Source organism: Crinia signifera, chromosome 4, assembly GCF_055691185.1.
Source record: "Crinia signifera chromosome 4, ASM5569118v1, whole genome shotgun sequence".
Lineage (NCBI taxonomy): Eukaryota > Metazoa > Chordata > Amphibia > Anura > Myobatrachidae > Crinia > Crinia signifera.
The window spans coordinates 78,139,226-78,159,341 of NC_139220.1; the positions used below are offsets into that span (position 1 = coordinate 78,139,226).

General features: G+C 40.4%; 1 protein-coding gene across 10 annotated transcripts in view; it reads left to right on the forward strand.

Moving 5' to 3' along the window:
• The window catches only part of TENM2 (teneurin transmembrane protein 2), a 2,252,147-nt gene that overhangs the window by 537,987 nt on the left and 1,694,044 nt on the right, over positions 1–20,116 (forward strand). For all 10 annotated transcript variants that reach the window (XM_083181867.1, XM_083181872.1, XM_083181875.1 and 7 more), the window contains one exon: positions 3,083–3,373. In XM_083181867.1, the coding sequence (XP_083037993.1) occupies positions 3,148–3,373 (226 nt within the window). In that variant the 5' untranslated portion in view covers positions 3,083–3,147. The remainder of the gene's footprint in view (positions 1–3,082; positions 3,374–20,116) is intronic.

Here is a 20,116-nt window from a genome sequence, read left to right on the forward strand (position 1 = left end):
TCACTATTGACCCCTAAGTGGGTGAAAATGAATAAAATGTTCTGCCCAGCAAATCTTAATAATAATAATAATTGTTGTTGTTGTTGTTGTTGTTGTTATTATTATTATTTCAATCCAATCTTCTACACACATTATGCTTTTGATATTTTGTCCAATGCTTAACACTACAGAAGTAAGGTTGATTCCTTGAGTAAAGAGATTGGTCTGTTTGTCTTTAGAATACTAATCTATTCTGCTATTCTGAGTGAGGGAGAGCCACCTATTATAAACTGCCTCTGCGAATGTGTCAGGGCGAATGCAGCCAGAAAGCAAGAATGAAAATGTACAACTTTAGAATATGAATACAATATGATTCTGAAAAGCATGACATTTAGAGTTAAACAGCAAACACAACAAAGGAAATGTGTGTGTGTGTATGTGTGTGTGTATATGAGAGAGAGAGAATTATGATATAATTACTTGTAATGCAAACATTCCATATTGGAAATCATGTAAAATCCCTGATAACCAAACCACATGAATATATTAGACAATGGGTGAAATGCCAATAGTAGTAAAGTAGAAGTTTGCATTAGTAAGATAAGTAATCGTTTCGTATTGTCAAATTAGTAATCTCTCTCTCTCTCTGTTATGTTTTGTGGATTGTTTAATCCAGGGGTAGCCAACTGCAGTCCTTGAGAACTAACAACAGTGCGTGTTTTCCAGGTTTCCATATAGAATCACAAATGAAGTAATTAGCTCCACCTGTGGATCTTTTAAAATGTGTCATTGAGTAATGAGTGCACCTGTGCACAAGCTAGGTGCTCTGGAAAATGTGAACTGCTGGTAGCTCTTGAGGATTGGAGTTGGCTACCCTTGGTTTAATCATACACAAGTTCATAGAACTCATCTATTTTACTGGGTCAGTAATTATCCCACCTGCTTCTACGGACTCACTCACTGTTATTATGTAAATTTATGTGTCAAAAAATGGCAATACAATACATAGTTAATACCGTTTTTATTATGGCCATAGGATACATTTAGGGATGTGCACCGGTCACTTTTTGCGTTTTGGGTTCTGATTACCTTCAGGTTTTGGGTTCTAATAGGTTTTGCCAAAACACCCCCTCAAGGTGTTGGATTTTGGGTTTTGATTTTTTTTTTTTATCATAAAAACTACTAAAATCGCATCATTTTTTTTTGCTCCTACGCTATTATTAACCTCAATAACATTCATTTCCACTAATTTCCAGTCTATTATGAACACCTCACAATATTGTTTTTAGGCCAAAAGGTTGCACCAAGGTAGCTGGATGACTATGATAAGCGACACAAACACTGGACTGATATGGCACACTTAGCGTCACCCCTGGACTGATACAGCACACTTAGCATCACCCCTGGACTAATACAGCATACTTGGCAGCACCCCATGAATTATGCGTCACACATGCGGGCACCCCTGACCTGATACAGCACACATGGAATTATATGGCACAGATGGCGGCACCCATGGACTGATACAGCACACATGGCGGCAGACATGGAATTATAAGGCAGGCATGGCACACTCCTGCAGTAAAAAAAAGAAATACTTTTTTATTCCTTTAATTAAAAAAAAGAGCAACACCCCATGAAATATACAGCACACTTGGCTAACGCCTGGGCTTATACAGCACACTTAACAGCCCTTGCATTACAAAAAAAAACCCAGTAAAACACCTTTTTTTTCTTTTCATTAAAAAAAGGGCAGCTCTCCTGGTCTGATATGGGACACATGGGGGGCACCCCTAGAATTATACCGCACACATGCGGCACCCCTGGACTGATACGGGACACATGGAGGCACCCATGGAATTATACAGCACACATGCGGGCACCCCTGGATTTATATGGGACACATGGGGGCACCCATGGAATTATATGGCACACATACGGGCACCCCTGAACTGATACGGGACACATGGAGGCACCCATGGAATTATACGGCACATATGCGGGCACCCCTGGACTGATATGGGATACATGCGGGCATCCCTGGACTGATACAGCACATTTAACAGCCCTTGCCATAAAATATAAAAAATAAGAAAAAAGTTTTTTTCTTCTAATACAAAAAGGAGGAGGGGCAGCGCCCCTGGACTGATATTGGACACTGGCCTGCACAGCTGGACTGATATGGGACACTGGGCAGCACAGCTGGACTGATATGGGACACTGGGCAGCACAGCTGTACTTATAGCAGGCAGCCCTGCAATAAAAATGTAAAAAAATAATCTTTCTTTCTTCCTTAGTTGTCCCCCACAGCAGTTCCATATAGCAGCCCCCCTTAGTAGTGCCCACATAATACCACCCTTAGTAATGCCCCCTTAATAGTGGTACCTTCAGTAGTTCCCCCTTAGTATAGTTTCCATCACAGTAATTCCCCCTTAGTAGATGTACCCTGACTGCTCAGTAGTTTCCATTAGTGTATGTACCCTTTGGTTTTCCCCATCCAGCAGCCCCCATTAAGTTATGCATCCTATTAGTTCCCCTTGTTTGCCCCCCCTCTAGCCCATAGCTTTCCCCTCTGTTGTTTGTCCCTCCCTGCAGCCCCCATAGTGTCCCCCTCCTGCTGCTGACAGCACACTTTCCCCTCTGCTGTTTTTCCCCCTTCATCCCCCATAGTGTCCCCCTCCTGCTGAAGACAGCACGGACACATCCGTGCTGTCTGACTTTCACACACACTTAGAAGATGGCGACGGAAGCCGGGATTTATATAGAGATACGGTCTCGCAAGAATCCGACGTGGGATGATGACATTTTGGCCTCATTTTCAAACCGGATTATAGGCAGGATGGACGGAAACGGCTCGAGAATGCCTCGGATAAGGTAAGTTTGGCGGGGTTCGGATCTCTAGGATCCAAACCGCTCATCTCTAGATACATTATGAATCCCTGTCGAAACATACAGCATTTTATTATGATGAACATTGATCAGAGTACACATCTCTCCATGTCAATAGTAGGGCACTCAACAATTTAATAAGCCACTTTGTAATTAAGACTTTGTGGTTCCTGCTTTTTGTTTTGATGAATTGTTCATCTCTTTTTAATTTTAGGCTGAATACTATATTCAAGGAATTATTTCACAATCTATTCATCTAAGACAGCTACTACGGATAAAATGGATATAAAAGTTCGAAGACACAGATCTTTGACAAGAGGTCGGTGCGGCAAAGAATGTCGATATACCAGTTCTTCATTGGATAGTGAAAACTGCAGAGTGCCTACTCAGAAGTCGTACAGCTCCAGTGAAACATTAAAGGCTTATGATCATGAAAACAGAATGCATTATGGGAATCGTGTTTCTGACCTAGTTCACAGAGAGTCTGATGAATTTCCAAGGCAAGGTACGTCTAAGTTATTGTGTAGGTTCCTGACCTATCCATCAGCTTATTACTCTTTTCTTAAATGGATGTATCAAATTTTGCGGAGAAACTGTTAGTTACATTCCATGTTACAGCTATCTCACAGACTGTACTGCTATAGGAATACTTTTATTTAAACCTTTCTACAGTTTAAGTGTTTTTTTTCTCATGAAGTTTTCTATCAGAGAGTTTAGTGGCAATAAAACAAGTTAACAATAAAAACGTCTGTCCCACGATCAAGACACATGAAGGTATTGTTAAATCATTCAAAAGCAATCGTTGTGACAGGATGCTTGCCCTACGCTCTGGCTACATCCTTCAGGTCCATAGATGGTAGTTTTTGGTCTCACTGGACCTGGCCAATAGGGGATTCCCTGTTACTATCAGAAACCACCCATTACTGACTCCACCCACTATGCAGTGGGTGGGGATTTCGCTGCCACCACCATGTGTTGTATGGAACCACGGTACCTCCTCAGTCCACACGCTGACACCTGAGTGTGGCGGCTGTTGGCTCCGGGCTGCATGTGAAATCTCAGGAGCTCTTGAGCATTCTCAATGATCTGGGCAGGCATTGAGACATAGCACATCACCACTAGGATAATGCATTATGTGCCAAAGCAGGGAATTTTCACTCCTCCAATTTAATGCCTGAGATCTTAACACATTATGGTGATATGGCTTCCTGCTTAACCTCAGTAAAGAGGTGAATTAGGAAAAACTGATTCACATAGTGGGAAATGGAGAGTGATAAACCACCAACCAATCAGCTCCCAACTTTCATTTTTGAACACAGCCTGTGGTGTGACAGTTGGATCCTGATTGGCTGGCACTTTACTACTCTCCATTTTATCCCTTTTCAAACTTAATACATCTGGCCTAATGTATGATGAAATTGCAATAAAGGAAAACAAATGCTAAGCATGAACAATTGTATGATAAATTCCCTGCTATATTAAGGGCGCCAGATGTGTTATTAGAAGTTGTTGAGATTTTGTCTATTTTGCTTATTTTGCCTCTGCCCAGCTTGTCATTAGTCACTTGGTAGTAAAATATTATTTAAATTGGAATCTTGCATTTATAAGAGTCATTGTATTTGATTCAGTCTTTGTAAATTGAAGTAAGATGTAATTAATCCAGCTGTGTGCTTTTTGATTGTGGTTTTACTATAATGTGAAGTTTAGACCAATAAATTACTGTATCACTAGGATAGTACAGAGGATTAAAAGAAGGAGTTTGCTTTAGTACCACTAAAGAGAAAATAGACATTATTCTTCATTATACTTAATTGTTTCACTGAGTACTTGCTAAAAGTTTCTACAAGACTACTAAGAAGAAATTTATTTCACTATGACTATGGGCTAGATTCAATTAATGTCGGATCCATTCCGACATTCATTTGTTGGAATGGATCCCCCTGGTTTCTTACAGGTCAGACCTTTCCGACCTGTCAAAAAAAAAGAGATCTTATTGAATAGGTCGGAAAGCCTTTCCGGTCAGAAACTGCCATCATTCCTAAAAGACAGCAGTTTAGACAGCAATTGAATACACCCCTATGTGTTTAATTTAATATTCTACTACTGTATTGTCATTTATTTTCCAAACACCAGAAAAACTTTTTAGCCTTCATTGAAAGTGATATCCAGTACTGTGATGCTTATAGTCAGACAATTAGCGGTACATTTACTGAGATGGTGGTTCTATTGTAAATGGGATGTCACTGATTACACCCAATTAGATTATATCTATTATCTTCTTTAAGCTGCTAAATACATAAGTAGAATCTGATTGGTTTCTATGGGCAACATCTTATCTTCAATAAAACTCCCATCTTAGTAAATGTAGCTACTTTCTGTCAGTTGTAGGTCCAGTTACAATAAAAAAAAAAAATGTATATGGACCTGTGCATAACTAAAACATACTCACAGAATTATAAATGTCATAGAGTTTATACAAAAATATGTAATTGTCACCTAAAGCTCATAATTTGCAGCGAATATTTAATAAATTAACAATACGCTAAAGCAGTTTTGTTGTTTACTAGTAAAAAGAAAGTGAAAATGTTAATTTAAGTGGAAAATTAAGTATATCTGGCGCTGGAATTTCTAGAAAGACTTGAACCTGGCAAGGGCAATTTGCCCCAGCTGAACCTGGAAGGGCAATTTGTCATTTGTCATTTTTACAGTTACCCATATCAAAATGTGATGTTGTTATTTAATTAAAATGGCATTAAACTCACCATCGGGTATCCCCCTGGCCCACCCCGACGGTTGATACACCTAAATACAAACTTAACTCTAAACCTTATATAACTTAACTTAAAATAAAGACACGACACAAAGTGCTGGCGTTTCAAAAAGAATGTCAAATTTATTTTGACAATTAACTAAGACTATGAATGGTGGCGGCACTAAAGAACGGTCACTATAGGAAAGGTGGGGTTAAAGATCACTAAGCATACATACAACGCTGGGTGACCACTCTCCCTGGTCAGCCACCAGGCCTGGTGGTGACGGCCATTCCCCGGACAGAAGCATGGCCCATGACAATCGATGTCGAGGGAGAGTGCACCCCACTACCTACACACATACAGAGTTCTTAAAGAATGACCGTTCTTTACCGCCGCCGAAGAGGAAGAGAAATAGGGAAGGGTGTGTGGGGCTTCTTGAACAGAGGGTGGTCACTCTAAACTCGTGATCATTCCTACCCTGTCTAAACCCTCCCCCTGCTCTGATAGGCCTTGTGCCCATCCTCATTACAATAGCATGTGATCAACAGCAGAGTGTACCCTGGGAGAACCCTCAGTGGTTTATGTCACCTCAGGCTTATTCAGCCTTCTGTGTTTCTTTCTTTCTTAGTATTTTTTATTCATTGTAAAAAAAAATAAACCACATGCTTTGTTGTAGTGTCAAACATTTGACGCACAGCCTTACTACGTAACATTAATGAGTGACATTTAGGAGAATATGGTATGATATGCATATGAATACTCTGCCATGAATAGGCTTCTCTGTTCGTAAGGGTTATCTACATACTTTGAATAAATAAAAAGTATGCTTAGGTATTCTTATGCGTTACATGTTGGCATGGTCTTTAAAGTGATTTAGTATATAACTAGTAAATTTAATTTTTTTTTTTTTTTTTTTGCATTGTACAGTACTTGTGCCCTATGTAAGTGATATGGTTACCTCTCTAGCAGGAAGAACCCACTGCCCATGGTCCCTGGTTTAGAGCAAAAAATAGTGTAAGTTTTTAGACATACTGTAAGAGATGTTTCCCATAGTAACCAATCAGATACTTATCCTTTATCTAGAGCAAGTATGTCCAACCTGCGGCCCTCCACTTGTTTTAAAAGTACACATCCCAGCATGCCTTGCCATAGTTTTAGCATTCCCTAACACCAAAACTGTGGCAAGGCATGCTGGGAAGTGTAGTTTTACAACAGCTGGAGGGCTGCAGGTTGGAAAAGCGTGATCTAGAGCCTTCTAGAGGATAAAAGCTAGACTCTGATTGGTTGCTATGGACAACCTCTCATTTATAAAAATTCACACTTTATCCCTTTATCCCAGCAACACCTGGTTAGGAGCTGTGGCATGGAGCCCAGACTCACAGCGACAGCAAACTCCACCCCATTCACGCCTGGGCCTGCCTCCCCTGCACCAGTCCCCATTCTAACGTACTCAGCCTTACCTCTCAGCCTCTTACACAGCCAGCACTGGCTAGGGGCTGGTGTGATTGCCACAGCTCCTCTCCATCAGTCCCCCAATACAGTAAACTTTGTCCTGCAGGAGAGTATGGGCTGCTGGTCTCAGGCTGTTCACACGTATGTGGCTGCATTGTTCCTAGCTCCTCACCTAAACTCAATTGGCATTGTGCGGTGCCGCCCATAGGCAAATTTCTAAAGCTGCCTAGTGGTGGTGCTGGCCCTGGGTTGCTTAGTGTCCCACTGATTACAGAATTTTGAGAAACCCCCATTGCCTGATATTTTGTGTGTTTTGCATTTAGAAACCAAATTTATGGGATTCAGTATGAAATCCCGGCGGTCGGGATCCCGGCGTTCAAAATCCCGACGCCGGAAACCCGACCGCCGAAATCCCGACAAGTGGGGGATGTGGATCGCCCTCCCCTTGCGTGCTCGCTGCGCTCGCCAAGCAGCGGGCCCGGTGCCTCGCTACGCTCGGCATGCTAATTTATTCTCCCTCCAGGGGTGTCGTGAACACCCACGGATGGAGAAAGTGTCGGGATTTCGGCGGTCGGGATTCCAGCGTCGGGATTCTGAACGCCGGGATCCCGACCGACGGGATTTAAACTGCATCCCAATTTATGAATAGGCTGTTGAAATGAATGGAAAGCTCCATACAATGGATATGCTTTCTAAATGGAAACATGTGAAGTACATATAAAATTCATATACATTGCGACCAAAATGCTAACAGGGCATATTCACAATATATGTGCTTTCTTACATGTGCTTAGCATTTTTAAAAAAATTTACAGTATAGTGGAATACTAACTTTGAGAATCCAATTTTACTTAATTCAAACTTTGATCTAGTGTATTATGAATAAATACACCAAAAGTTGAGAAAATACTTAGTATGGGGTATAGAAATAGATTATGAAATATGTCTCTCCAGCCACGTTTACCTCCCTACAATATTGGATTATGTTATAGTAGCTCATCCTAGATCAATTAGAAGAAGCAACCAATTTGTTTGTTTGTTCTCTAAAGCTGCATTCTGCTTAATATAGTGTTTTTTCCATTTCATAGATTTATTTTGTTTAGAAGACCTTTCTTGTTACAGTATGTTTGTTTCATTGCGCTGTTTGTGTTTAATGCTGTGTGTATCTGTTGCACCATTCGTGTCTTTATCACCCAGTATTCCATGCTCTTTGCCATTTGCAAACAGTTTTATTAAAGAAACATAAACATTACACATAGGTGTTGTCACAGGTTAGCTTTTAAACCCACAAAGATGCCTTCTTCGGTGGTGACATCTTTACATTTTATTGGGAACACATAAAAATTATACATAGTTGTTATTTGGAAATAACTTTGGTGGTGGTTGCAACAACATCTATAACATGTATCATTTTTATTTTTGTCCAGTAAAAAATAATCAGTCTTAAAGAACCCATCATTTTTTTTATTGTATATACATCACCTTTGAACTTTTGAAACATATGCTCTGTATAAGCAATCTTATTTTTCAAGATGCTTGCTTTATCCCATAATACAATTTTAAATTAACAGTTAAGTGGAAAACACACATTGCATAGCACAGTGACCATCAACCTGATGTGTATAGCAATGACTAACACTTTGTACTATGTATTCCTCAATATAATGTACCTAGCAATAACCCAATACGTTATACAAAATTAGGCTTTAACAAGAAATCAATGAATTCATAACAACAAAAAATACATAACACATATTGGCTATCAATGACCAATTATCAGTAATCAGAACAAATTTAGCAACAAGCTACACATTGAGATTACCTTAGTTTACATGTACATTATGTCTTCAGTAAATCAAATACATGTGTAGGGCCTATATAATAAACATGTTTAACAGGGACTGATTAAAGCTTCCAGGCGCCTCAGGCTAATACACATTTAGCTGCCCTTTAAATGCTGCTAAACACACGTGTATGAGTGCCCAGGGACTCGCCATAAATACTACTCATGTGCATGTAATGAAGGTCATACTACTGGCATGTATGATCTAATGTTTGTGGCATGTGTAGCAGACTTTGGCTTTAGTCTGCCTGGCTGGCACTGTAGCACAATGTACATAACGTAATGGTTTCATCAGTAAGATACATTGGCACAGCCGTCTGGCAGTCACCTTAACAACTCTACCCCCACAGTACATCGGGACGGGTGACAAGCTAGCAAGCATGGGATTATTTAGGATGTAAGCTTTTCCTCAATGCTATACCTGTTCCTCATTTTTAGCTGGTGATTTGCGGGATCTATATCTTTTATATATTTTATATATATTTAATAATTTATTATAATTATTTGCATAAAAGTCAGTTTTTTTCAATGTGACTTACAGTTCTTGACTATCTAATAGAAAATTACACAACAACATGTAACATTTCTTCCATAATTGTGTGGTATTGACAATTAACTGTCTCTGATTTTTAAAAGTTCATTTCTAGAAACACAGGAGTAAATTTACTAAGATGGGAGTTCTATTGAAGATGGGATGTTGCCCATATCAACCAATCAGAATCTACTTATTTATTTAGCAACTTCTAGAAGATGATCAAATCTGATTGGTTGCCCATACCAACATCCAATCTTCAATAGAACTCTCACCTTAGTAAATAAACCCCACAGTCTCTAGAGTGATGAACCTACATTTCTTATATAGGCATAGACAGTGATTGAGAAAGAATGCAGGTGTACTATTCAAACATTATTAATTAGAATTGCAATACATTTTGCAATAAAGTTGCAGTTGAATGGAGTTGACTTGAAATAATCTTGGCCAATGTTATGGGCTTACCACAACATTGAGGTAAGCTCATAACCGAGCAAGTTCCTAACATTCTAAGGGTTCAAGTCTAGGACGTGGGACTCCCCTGAGCCAGCCCAACCAACCCACCTAAAACCACCACACTAGTGAGAGATAGCACTAGTGAGAGACTTTGTAATATTTGAATAAAGCTCCTGAATCCCTTCTCTTTGTATGTGGCACTAAAAGTCTCAGCAGAGTAGCACCTCTCATGACATGTAGTTATTTTGTGCAGTCTCGGGTCCTCCGCTATCTGACCAATGTTTGACCAACCTGTGCACCCACAATACCTACAGCAGGGGTAGCCAACTCCAGTCCTCGAGAGCTACAGATGGGGCTGGCACCATCACGCCAGCCCCACCGAGATGCTCGCACGCCCCCTGGGAAACGGAGCCTTTCTCCAGTCCCCGCCACCTCCCCCGCTATCGCCGACCGTCACCCTCGCCACCCCGAGCGCCCCCCTAACCCTGTCCATCTCCCTGAAGTGGAGACAGGCAAGGACACGCAGCATCCCCGCCGAGAGACTAGGACACACGTGCATGTGAGACACACTCGCGTCCCAGTTCAGTGAAGCCCAGCCTCGCCAGCGGGGAGGGTCTGGCGAGCCCCGGCCAAGGATGGCAGGGGCTCCATCTGTACCAACAGTTAATGTTTTCCAGGTCTCCTCACAGAATCACAAGTAAAGTAATTAGCTCCACCTGTGGATCTTTTAAAATGTGTCAGTGAGTAATGAGTACAGCTGTGCACCTGCCAGGTGAGATGGAAAATGTGCACTTTTGGTAGCTCTTGAGGACTGTAGTTGGCTAACACTCACCTGCAGTATTTAGCTTTCTTCTCAACCCTAACTCCACTGCCCCTTTGTTCTCCATCTGCGTTTGTCTGCACTGTGTGTATGAGTAGTGTTAATGCTTTGATCCTGCCTGCAACATGAGCCTACAGACTCCATGAAAGCCTCTCAATCTTTCCATTAAAGGGTTACTGCAAACTGCTCTGCCACATGATATTATAACATAATTATTTCAATTGTGTGAAACTACAGGTTCCGTGGGACTAGACATTGGCCAATTTATGTTTCTATTAATACCTATACAGCACGTGCATCCATTGCGCCTCTTTAACTTGCTGTTTGATTCAATCATTGCCTGCAAGATAAAAACATTTTCTGCAATAGATCTGTAGCAAAATTAAGCCTTAAAGTGATTTCTGCACCTCACTCACACAAACACACATATCACAACAAATTGGTCGTAGTTCACAACCAAGTGACGCTGTCATTTCTCTTTAGCCGCAGAAGGAATTTTTTTAAACAACTCATTTCCATATCAAACCAAACGTGATTTGGTCATGTCTAAATTAATGACATTGGAGGCCCCTTATTTTAACATCTTTGCTGCACAGAGAGGACAGATTGATCATGATCAAAGCGCATAGAATTTGTGTCTGCATAATCTAAAATCATACCATTTCTTCATAGCTATCCAGTTATTACTAAGGCTAATAAACATAGTGTAGGTCAGTAGCTAAAATGTAAAGGCATACACATTGGGTATCCTTGCACAATGCATCTGCTGCATACCTGTAAACATGCATGAAACGTCTTACATGGTAATAACTCAGGTACTAATCACGTAATCCAACACTCACAGGTTTACTCAATGCTCAAGGGATTCACCGGGAAGAAGTCCCTAAAAGCAAACAAGGTGCCCGTTGTAGCTCTGTCCTTCAATCTGGGATATTTATTATGTGGGATTATTGCTTTTCCTGAGAGACTGTAGCATGACATACAGTAGTTATTTTTTATTCAATAATAAAATCATTGCAATAGGCTTGAGATTCAGTTGGAAAGTTATACATGTATTTTATGTACATTGTGGCATGTACTTCCAAGTATAGTAAGAAAGCACAAAGTACCATACCATTCTATGTTTGCAGTGGAGGAGAGGTGCCTCCTTGGGGATTCAGTATTGAATCCCGGCGGTCGGGATCCCGGCGTTCAGAATCCCGACGCCGGAATCCCGACAGCTGAAATGCCGACAAGGGGGGGACGTGGATCGCCCCCCCTTGCAGGCTCGCTGCGCTCGCCACGCAGCGGGCCCGGTGCCTCGCTACGCTCGGCACACTAATTTATTCTCCCTCCAGGGGTGTCGTGGACACCCACGGAGGGAGAATGTGTCAGCATTTCGGCGGTCGGGATTCCGGCGTCGGGATTCTGAACGCCGGGATCCCGACCGCCGGGATTGTAACTGCATCCCCTCCTTGAGAGCAAGAGCTCGCTGGCAGATGACTCCATTGCCTCCCAGAGTTCTGCCTCTGTACAGTATATAAGAAAATGCTAGTGCATGAATAATAATGTACCACTAGATTATACACCATAGTCCTGTGCATAATATTTAATTTAAGGGCATATTCTGAAACTTGATCTCTAGAGGAAGAGGTGGGGCAACAGGCATTGGGGACTACCAGGGGCCAGTCCAAACCTGGACAGGCTGATACCATTCTGATATTGCGGGCAGACATTATGGTCATATACATTGCACAGTTATTATAGCTATGATATCTGGCTTCTTCCCCTGGGGAGAAAACATTTATACTGTACTTTATTATTCCCCTTGAAAGAAAAGGGAAAATTTCCATTGCTTAAACATAACAGTGTATACAATGCCTGATGTAATGGACTTGCAACCTAAAACATATCTCATTGGACAGCCATGCTTAAAGATTTAGCATGTCCATCTCATCTATATTTTTAATTCAGTATTGCACATACTGATATCAGATGGATTCGCTTAGGTAATTGTATTACGTATACCATTATATAGCATTAGCTTTCATTAAAACATTTTGGTTGGTATTCAATCTGTGCCAATATTCCCCTGAAAAGGAGATATTGTCTCTCACCTATTCAATGCTGCCGTTAACGACAGCATTAAAGGATGTCACATACAACTTTTTTAAAGTCGGATCTGTTTTGTCGAAAATTACCGAATTGTTGAATTTATCGCCGTTGTCCGACAAACCGCAGCCATTTAAGAATTTGCAGACTTTCCAGCACTCGGTAGACGTACATTGAATACCGACTGTCGATGTGCTGTCGGATCAGATGATAAATTGTCTGGATTCCAACTCTCAGGACGTTCCGACAGTCGGAATCACGGATTGAATACCCCCCCTTTGACTTGATTTGACTGATGACACACAGTGCATTAAACTATTAGAACTATTTTTCCATAAGAGAGTTGTGTAGTCAAAGTCTATTTTTAAAAGTCTGTCTGTGCAGACACTTTGGATCACCTTGTCTGTATTAAAAATGTGAATGTTGCTGATAGTAAAAAGTTACTTTATGGTCAGGTATTCTATCACTTTTGGATCATTACTTAATAAAAACCCATCTATAACATTGAATTCCTAAAATGCCTCTTTGTTGAGCTTTACTAATCACTTCAAGAAGAAGGACATATTGTTGCTGTCACATTCGTATATTTGCACATACTGTACAAACTGAAGTTGCACACAAATGTGCTTTTCAGTATCACACGAAGTAGAGGTCATTACAAGTACAGACTGTTCCTTTAGTTTACATGATGGTCAAAGGTCAACTGTTTTTTTTCCAAAGAGGATCTGCAAGAACCCACTAACCTGACAACACACCTTTGTTGGTCATTACAATACATTGAAAAAAAAAAGTATTTTTTTCTTTTGTACTGTATTTGGCCACATCATTGCTTGTTTACTACGGGTAGACAACCTTTAGCAAGGAACATGCTGATCTGACCAGTTTGTTTCTAAAAGCTGGGATATTACAGTATTAGACTATTAGATACACTGAATGTAAAATGAAATATATGTGCGAAAAATAGAAAACATAGCTTTTATGCTATTTCTTTTGGTGAGTTGGTGAATGTAAAGACAGCAGTAATAGGAAAATATTAGGTTACCAAATGCGTAGTACATGCTTGGAATCATGTATATCAGATGTATCTGGGAAAAAAAAGCTCAACTGCAAACATGATTGTGATGAATATAGGTGTTTTCTGAGCATAAATAATAAGTACAATTTGCAGACTAAATATATAAATAGATATTAATCATTTCATCATGTCGACAATCATAATGGTCATATTGACCACTAATGCTGGGTACACACCAGAATGTATTGGGCTCAATTCCAAATTTGTCACATCTAACGACCAATTGCATGTAAAAAGGGCAGATTTGTACATGTTTTCAATGCGATTCCGATCCGATGCGCATCCCCGCCGGTCGTTTGGTCGCTTTGGAGATTTTACCTGCTGCACTACAGAGTCATCATCTACATTGGATAAGGTACCGATCGTGTGCAGATTGTGTACTCCAATCCAATTGTGCGACCATCGCATGATTTCAGGAAATTATTTCACGATCGTCACACGATCATGGTTCTGGTGTGTACCCTACATTAGACAATCATCATGTTGACAATGATTAGAAATTATGAAGTAAGGATCCAGGTGACATAATGGTGACTTATCTGCGTCAGTTGGCTCCAGCTCTGTCTTCATTGTCCAGCGATCAGCCAATGGTGACTTCTGACTGTTCATGCAGCAGTTCTAATACTGAGTATTGTAAAATAATCAGATTGTCGATATCTTGAATATTTAACACGTATACCTGACCTCACCCAGGGATTATTACTGATATCATGTTAGGCAGTCCGGTTACATGCATTATACATATGTGTTATTACAGACACGCTAAGAAACAATACTGATGCATTCAAATGACAAGTTAGTAAAGGAAGTGATCAGTAATAAACTTTTGTGCCCTGTTACTGTTACATATTGACCTGGGACATTACAAATAAAAAGCAATCACTTTGATCAGATACAATTCATAGCCCTCAATTCAGTGATATGTAGAATGTCCTGTGGTGACATTACTTGGTTATGTTTGATCATGACCAGCATCATATAGTAAGATGAGGGATTGATGTAATACTGTGACAGTTGAAGTCCAGGCTTTTAATTCAAATGGATAACCTTGAGATGTTTCAGCTCTGCCTACTGTACTGTGCAATATATATATTGAAACGTACACATGATGTTGAAGTGAGACAGTTCTGAAGTTCTGGAGTATACATGGAATAGGTCTCAAAGCCTTATGTCTCTGAATGCCTCCCTGCTGCCTTGTGGGTACGCAGAATCAGGGCTATTTTTGTGCAGGCTCCAGCAGGAACTGTGGCCCTTATTCTAGTTCACTCTTTCTGACAAAATATTTCTTAGATGGACAAAACCATGTGCACTGCAGGTGAGGCAGGTGTTACTTGTGCAGAGATAATTCGATTTGGGTGGGGTTTTACACCTGCCACACCTGCAGTGCACATGGTTTTGTCCATCTAAGAAATATTTTGTCAGAAAGAGTGAACTAGAATAAGGGCCACAGTTCCTGCTGGAGCATGCACAAAACTAGCCCTGCGCAGAATGAATGTGGTACCTACACCTGATGAAAAAGCAATGTATTAAGTGGTACCAGATTATTTCAGAACATATGGATTGGATGTGAGCTCCCTGAGTTCAACACCTGAATTAAAACTTTACATCCTTTGTATATTATTTACACTGCTAGACCACTGGACTGGTATGTAGTGTATCCATTCCGTGGCCTACATTGTTGCCTTAGCTGTAAACTCCACTCTTTTTACTATAATAACACTTTCTTCTCTGGAGCTCTACCTTCTCTGGGAGACTCCTGCCACAATATCTCTCCATTTGCAGTATATACCGCTAAGGTAGCTTTTTCCAGAACGCTACCATCTAATGCAGCAGTTTTCAACCTTTTTTCTTTCCCAAACCCCTTTTATTCTTTTTTTTTTTTTTTTTTTTATGAGTACCCCATCCTCTCAATTTGAAATATCCAGAGTACTTATGAGTGGAGTGGAGTGGAAGTGTGCGGTATGCGCATATATTAAGAAGTAGAGAAGAAATAGTGTGCAGTCAGGAATCGGGTCCCTCTGTATCTGGCTGTGTACTTTATCTGGGGTTCCCGCTAATGACTATTGGATTAATGCTGCTACTTCCTCCACCTGTGTTATTGTGGGGCAGAGAAATGCTGATTTCTATTGGCAGAGCGTATAGCTCACAGGGAATTGTTGGTTGGACAAAAGCATGAGGAGACACTGTTGAGGCTGAAAATGGAACCTGAAGTGACATGATGGGGTTTATCTCCATGGCAACCGGAGACTTCTTCCGCCACATTAAATATTATTTATAAGTACCCCCTACCGGTCTGCAGTGTACCCCCAGGGCAACATGTACCCCAGGTAGCGATCAACTGATCTAATGCAATATTTTCTTCTAGTGTTCTCCTCGATGGCCTGCATTTTGTACATTGTATTTTAGTTCTGCTAAGGCTGGGTATATGTAATAATCCATCTGAAATCAGTATGTGCACTACTACATTTTATGTGTAATATTGCAGAACTATTTTATATTTATATCTGAAAAGGAAATGCTTTTTTATCACTAATAACTAGAGATGAGCAGGTTCGGTTCCTAGAGAACCTTGATTCAAGTCTGGATCGTCAAAGGCACAATCCTTTGCGCCTTTTTCTGAATCCAAAATGAGGACGAATGTCATCATCCTACTGACAGATTCTTGCGAGATTCGGACTCTATATAAGTCCAGGTGATAGACACCATCTTCATTCTGGCTGTGTATAACAGACAGCATGGATGTGCATTTGGGGATGCGGTTTGGGCTGTGGGGAGGCTGATATCTAAGCTGCAATGGGGGAAAAATATATGGGACTACTAATACCCCTCTTAGATCCTGCTTTTCACCTGGGTCTGACTCATTCACATTAAACTCAGGTTGCCCATAATAAAAAGGGTGACCTGGGTTCTTATGTACTGAGTCAAATTGCCAAGGCGGCACTACTAAGGAGCTGCAGCAGGCTGAAATGGGGCTGTTTTCGGGGACTACTGTGGGGGACAACTAAGGGGCACTACTAAGGGGCTGCTGTGGGGGACTACTAAAAAATGTAATATTAAGAGAAAAAAATTACATTTTTTACTGCAGTGGTGCAGCTCAGTGTACCATATAAGTCCATAGGTGCTGCTAAGTGTGCCATATAACTCCATGAGTGTTGTAATGTGTACCATATAATTGTAGGAGTGCTGCTAAGTGTGCTTCATAAATCCAGGGGTGCTGCCCTAAGTGCCATATCAGTCAAAGGGTGCTACTTAGTATACCGAATCAGTCCAGGGGTGCTTCTAAGTGTGCTGTATCAGTCCTGGGGTGCTACTAAGTATACCAAATCAGTACAGGGGTGCTTCTAGGTGTGCCATATCAGTCCAGGGGAGATTCTAAGTATTGCGTAATGGTATAGTGTTTGTGATGCCCCCTTCTAACCGTTTGGCCTAAAAACAATATTGTGAGCTGTGAGGTACATTCAGAATAGACTGGAAAGGAGAGGAAATTAATATTATTGATGTCAATAATGCTGTAGGAACGAGAAATAAAAATTCTGTGATTTTAGCTGTTTTTATGATTTAAAAAAAAAAAATACAGATTCAAAACCAAAACCCGCAAGAATGGTTTTGGAAAACCAATCCAGATTCAAAACCAGAGGAGATCCAGATCCAAAACCAAAACCCCAAAAATTTCAGGGGGCACACCTACTAAGAGCCAGAGTTCATGCACTTCAATTCTTCAAACACATAAGCACCAGCCCTCTTCATATCTCCCAACTGTCCCTCTTTCCGCGCAACCATCTCATTTTTTGGAAATGTTCCCTCATCCCGCCTGGCGCCGGCAGTGTCCTTTGGCGGGGGACAGTTGGGAGTCCCCCTGTTACTGCTGCTCTGTGGTGATTAGATGCTGTGGACAAGCTCATGACATCAAATTCCCGCAGGCAGAGGGGCTGGGGGCATGGCCAGAAGCTCACAGGGCCTCTGGCCATGCCCCCAAAACAGCAAAACAGGACATGGTCTAGTTGGAGTGATGCAATTCATAGGCCAGGCCCCGTGTCTCCAGGCCATGCCCCCAAAACTTGGGCACTGATAATACAGAAAATAATGCATCAATAATTATATACTTTTGTCATACTCTGTTTTCTCAAATATTGCTATTATTGCTGCAGATGACTTTAGCTTTTTGCACAATGTACTATTCACGCCGTATGAGGCCTACCCTTTGCGCTAAGCAGCAGGTGTTTGTTAGAAGCAGCAGCCATTTTATTAGGCATGACTTGCATAATAATATTATTAAAATGGCTGATCATTCAGAACAGTGCTGTAAAAGTGATTTCTTATAAAGAATTGTTTTTGGTTTTAGAAGCCTAAGAATGTGATGTTGACAGTATAATGTAGCAAGGACAGGAAGCTAGTCTCCACAAACTGAATAAGCTGGGAACAAGGCCACACATGCGTAGACCCACAAGGCCACTGAAGTTGGGTGTTGGGTTAATTATGACATCATGATTGAAAGCAGAGCTTGCCAATAAGACTCAATGCTTATGAGTAATTAATTAATTAATGTGATAAAGGTTTAAATATCAGAGTAATAGAGGGAGTAAGAGGGGCAGTTGAGGAAGAACCATCAAGCACAGGGGGGCTGGAGGTAATTATGAAGGAGGTTTAATCATGGCTGATCACTGTCCTTGAAAGGTGTCCATTTTGATTTGATTTAGAATTACTGTTTAAGTATTAGCTAATCAATTTTATGTTTCTTGTGTTAGTCTGCATTTGCAAATACCTGTAATGAAGCTATTCTTTAAGTAAAGCATTGTCATACCTTTTATAACAAGGTTGTGTGGGTGTGCAATCATTTCAGCGTTGCCGTTATATTTAAAGGTAATAAAGTAAATAAATTTGGTTTGGGTTATTTATCATATCTAAGCTTATCAGATAAATATCTGGTTTATCAGCACACACCTTGGGCGCACGCAACTGTCACTCCCAGCTCTGATCTAAAGTTGGGAGGTATGTATCTATATACTGTTTTTTTTCCAATATATGCAGTAGGGAACTGCTGCCATCCAAACCCCACAGGCTGCTCATTGTTAGTTTTCCAAGACCCATCTTATATTAGTGCTCTAAATCAGTAGATGGGTAGACATACCGTCAAGAGGCAGGTTTCATCCATATGAGTTCTTTGTAGAACATTAATAATCAAATAGTAACACAGGTCAATATTTTGTAATTGGTATAGTCATCTTTAAGGACAATGTTACAAATTTGTTGATGAGATAAAAAAATGCCTTTAGTAAAATGCATATTAAAATTACATTTTATAATGGTAATTCCATTTCTAAATCTTTTCTGTGAAAACTACAAGTACAGTATACGTCATTTGCCATATTTTGTTTTCATTTCCGCAGCATATGCTTGTTTCTGAAGCAATTATAAAAGCTGTAAGACAATATACAGGCTCTCTAGTTGCTCTTCTAAAGAGAGCACATTTTTATCCAGATTGTTTTATGTATTTACATATTTGAGTGTGACATTACTATGTAAATGCCTAAGTCAAAGTAATAAAATGTATCTTTGAATACATATATTTTAGGATTCTATCTATCTATCTATCTATCTATCTATCTATCTCTATCTAGTTATCTAATGTCTCAACTGTCATACCAGGTCATGAAGAATTAAAGCCAAGATACTTTTGGTCTTAATGTCTGTATCATTGCACTAGTCCTAGGCGTACAACTTAGGACATGTGCATATCATTTTTTTTTCCATTAATAACGTTTTGGTGCTTAGTACTAGAGATGAAATATTAGTATCAAATCAACAAACCATATTTAATAATAGGCACAAATCAGTAGACAAGGCAGCAAGCTGTAATGGTCAAGAACGAAGCAAGATCGCATTTACGGATATTCCAAACATCAAGAGCACTTAGGCCTGTTAAGTAACAATCAAAAACAGACTTTGTAAAAATGCCAGGCATGGTCTGTTATACAACGTCATCCCTGTACCAATCCCTGGGTTTGTACGAAAGAGGACTTCACTGAACTTTGGGCTGGTACTAGAAATGGCATAACTGAACTCTGAGCTGGTATCAGAGTGATCTTGGCTGAACTCTGAGCTGGTTTTGAAAAGAGATTAACTAAACTCCAACTGGTACTGAAAAATACTTGGATTCCCAGGCTGGTACCAGAGATAGCGAAACTGAACTTTGGGCTGGTACCGGCGAGGACATAGCTCTTATAGA